Source organism: Crocuta crocuta, unplaced genomic scaffold (assembly GCF_008692635.1).
Source record: "Crocuta crocuta isolate KB4526 unplaced genomic scaffold, BGI_CrCroc_1.0 scaffold110, whole genome shotgun sequence".
Lineage (NCBI taxonomy): Eukaryota > Metazoa > Chordata > Mammalia > Carnivora > Hyaenidae > Crocuta > Crocuta crocuta.
This window is the reverse complement of record NW_027527386.1, coordinates 1,043,515-1,043,824: the sequence shown is the minus strand read 5'-3', so window position 1 is coordinate 1,043,824 and position 310 is coordinate 1,043,515. Positions and strand designations below refer to the sequence as shown.

Genomic DNA, 310 nt, shown 5'->3' with positions numbered 1-310 from the left:
GGGGGGGGACCCCCGGGGGACCCCCGGGTGGCCCCCCACCGCCCACCGCTGTCAGCTTGTACAGGGACGACTGGCCGAAGTCAGTGGTGGCCCACTCGATTCGGTAGATGCGGGGGTCAAAGAAGCACCCACAGGGCGCCATCTGGAAGCCTGCAGGGAGGGAGGGGCCCTGAGAGCAGCTCTGGGACCCCCGTGAGGGGAGGCGTGCAGGGAGAGGGGGTGCAGGCCAGGGAGGGGGCTCTGAGAGCACCTCTGAGACACCCCTGTGAGGGGAAGGGTGTGGGGGAGGAGGGGAGAGGGGGGCGGGACA

At 71.0% G+C, this 310-nt stretch overlaps 1 protein-coding gene across 1 annotated transcript in view; it reads right to left on the bottom strand.

The window, feature by feature from the left end:
- Positions 1–310, bottom strand: part of PRR22 (proline rich 22) — a 2,060-nt gene that overhangs the window by 1,235 nt on the left and 515 nt on the right. The window contains exon 3 of the mRNA XM_077751051.1: positions 11–150. Coding sequence (XP_077607177.1) covers positions 11–150 — 140 coding nt within the window. The remainder of the gene's footprint in view (positions 1–10; positions 151–310) is intronic.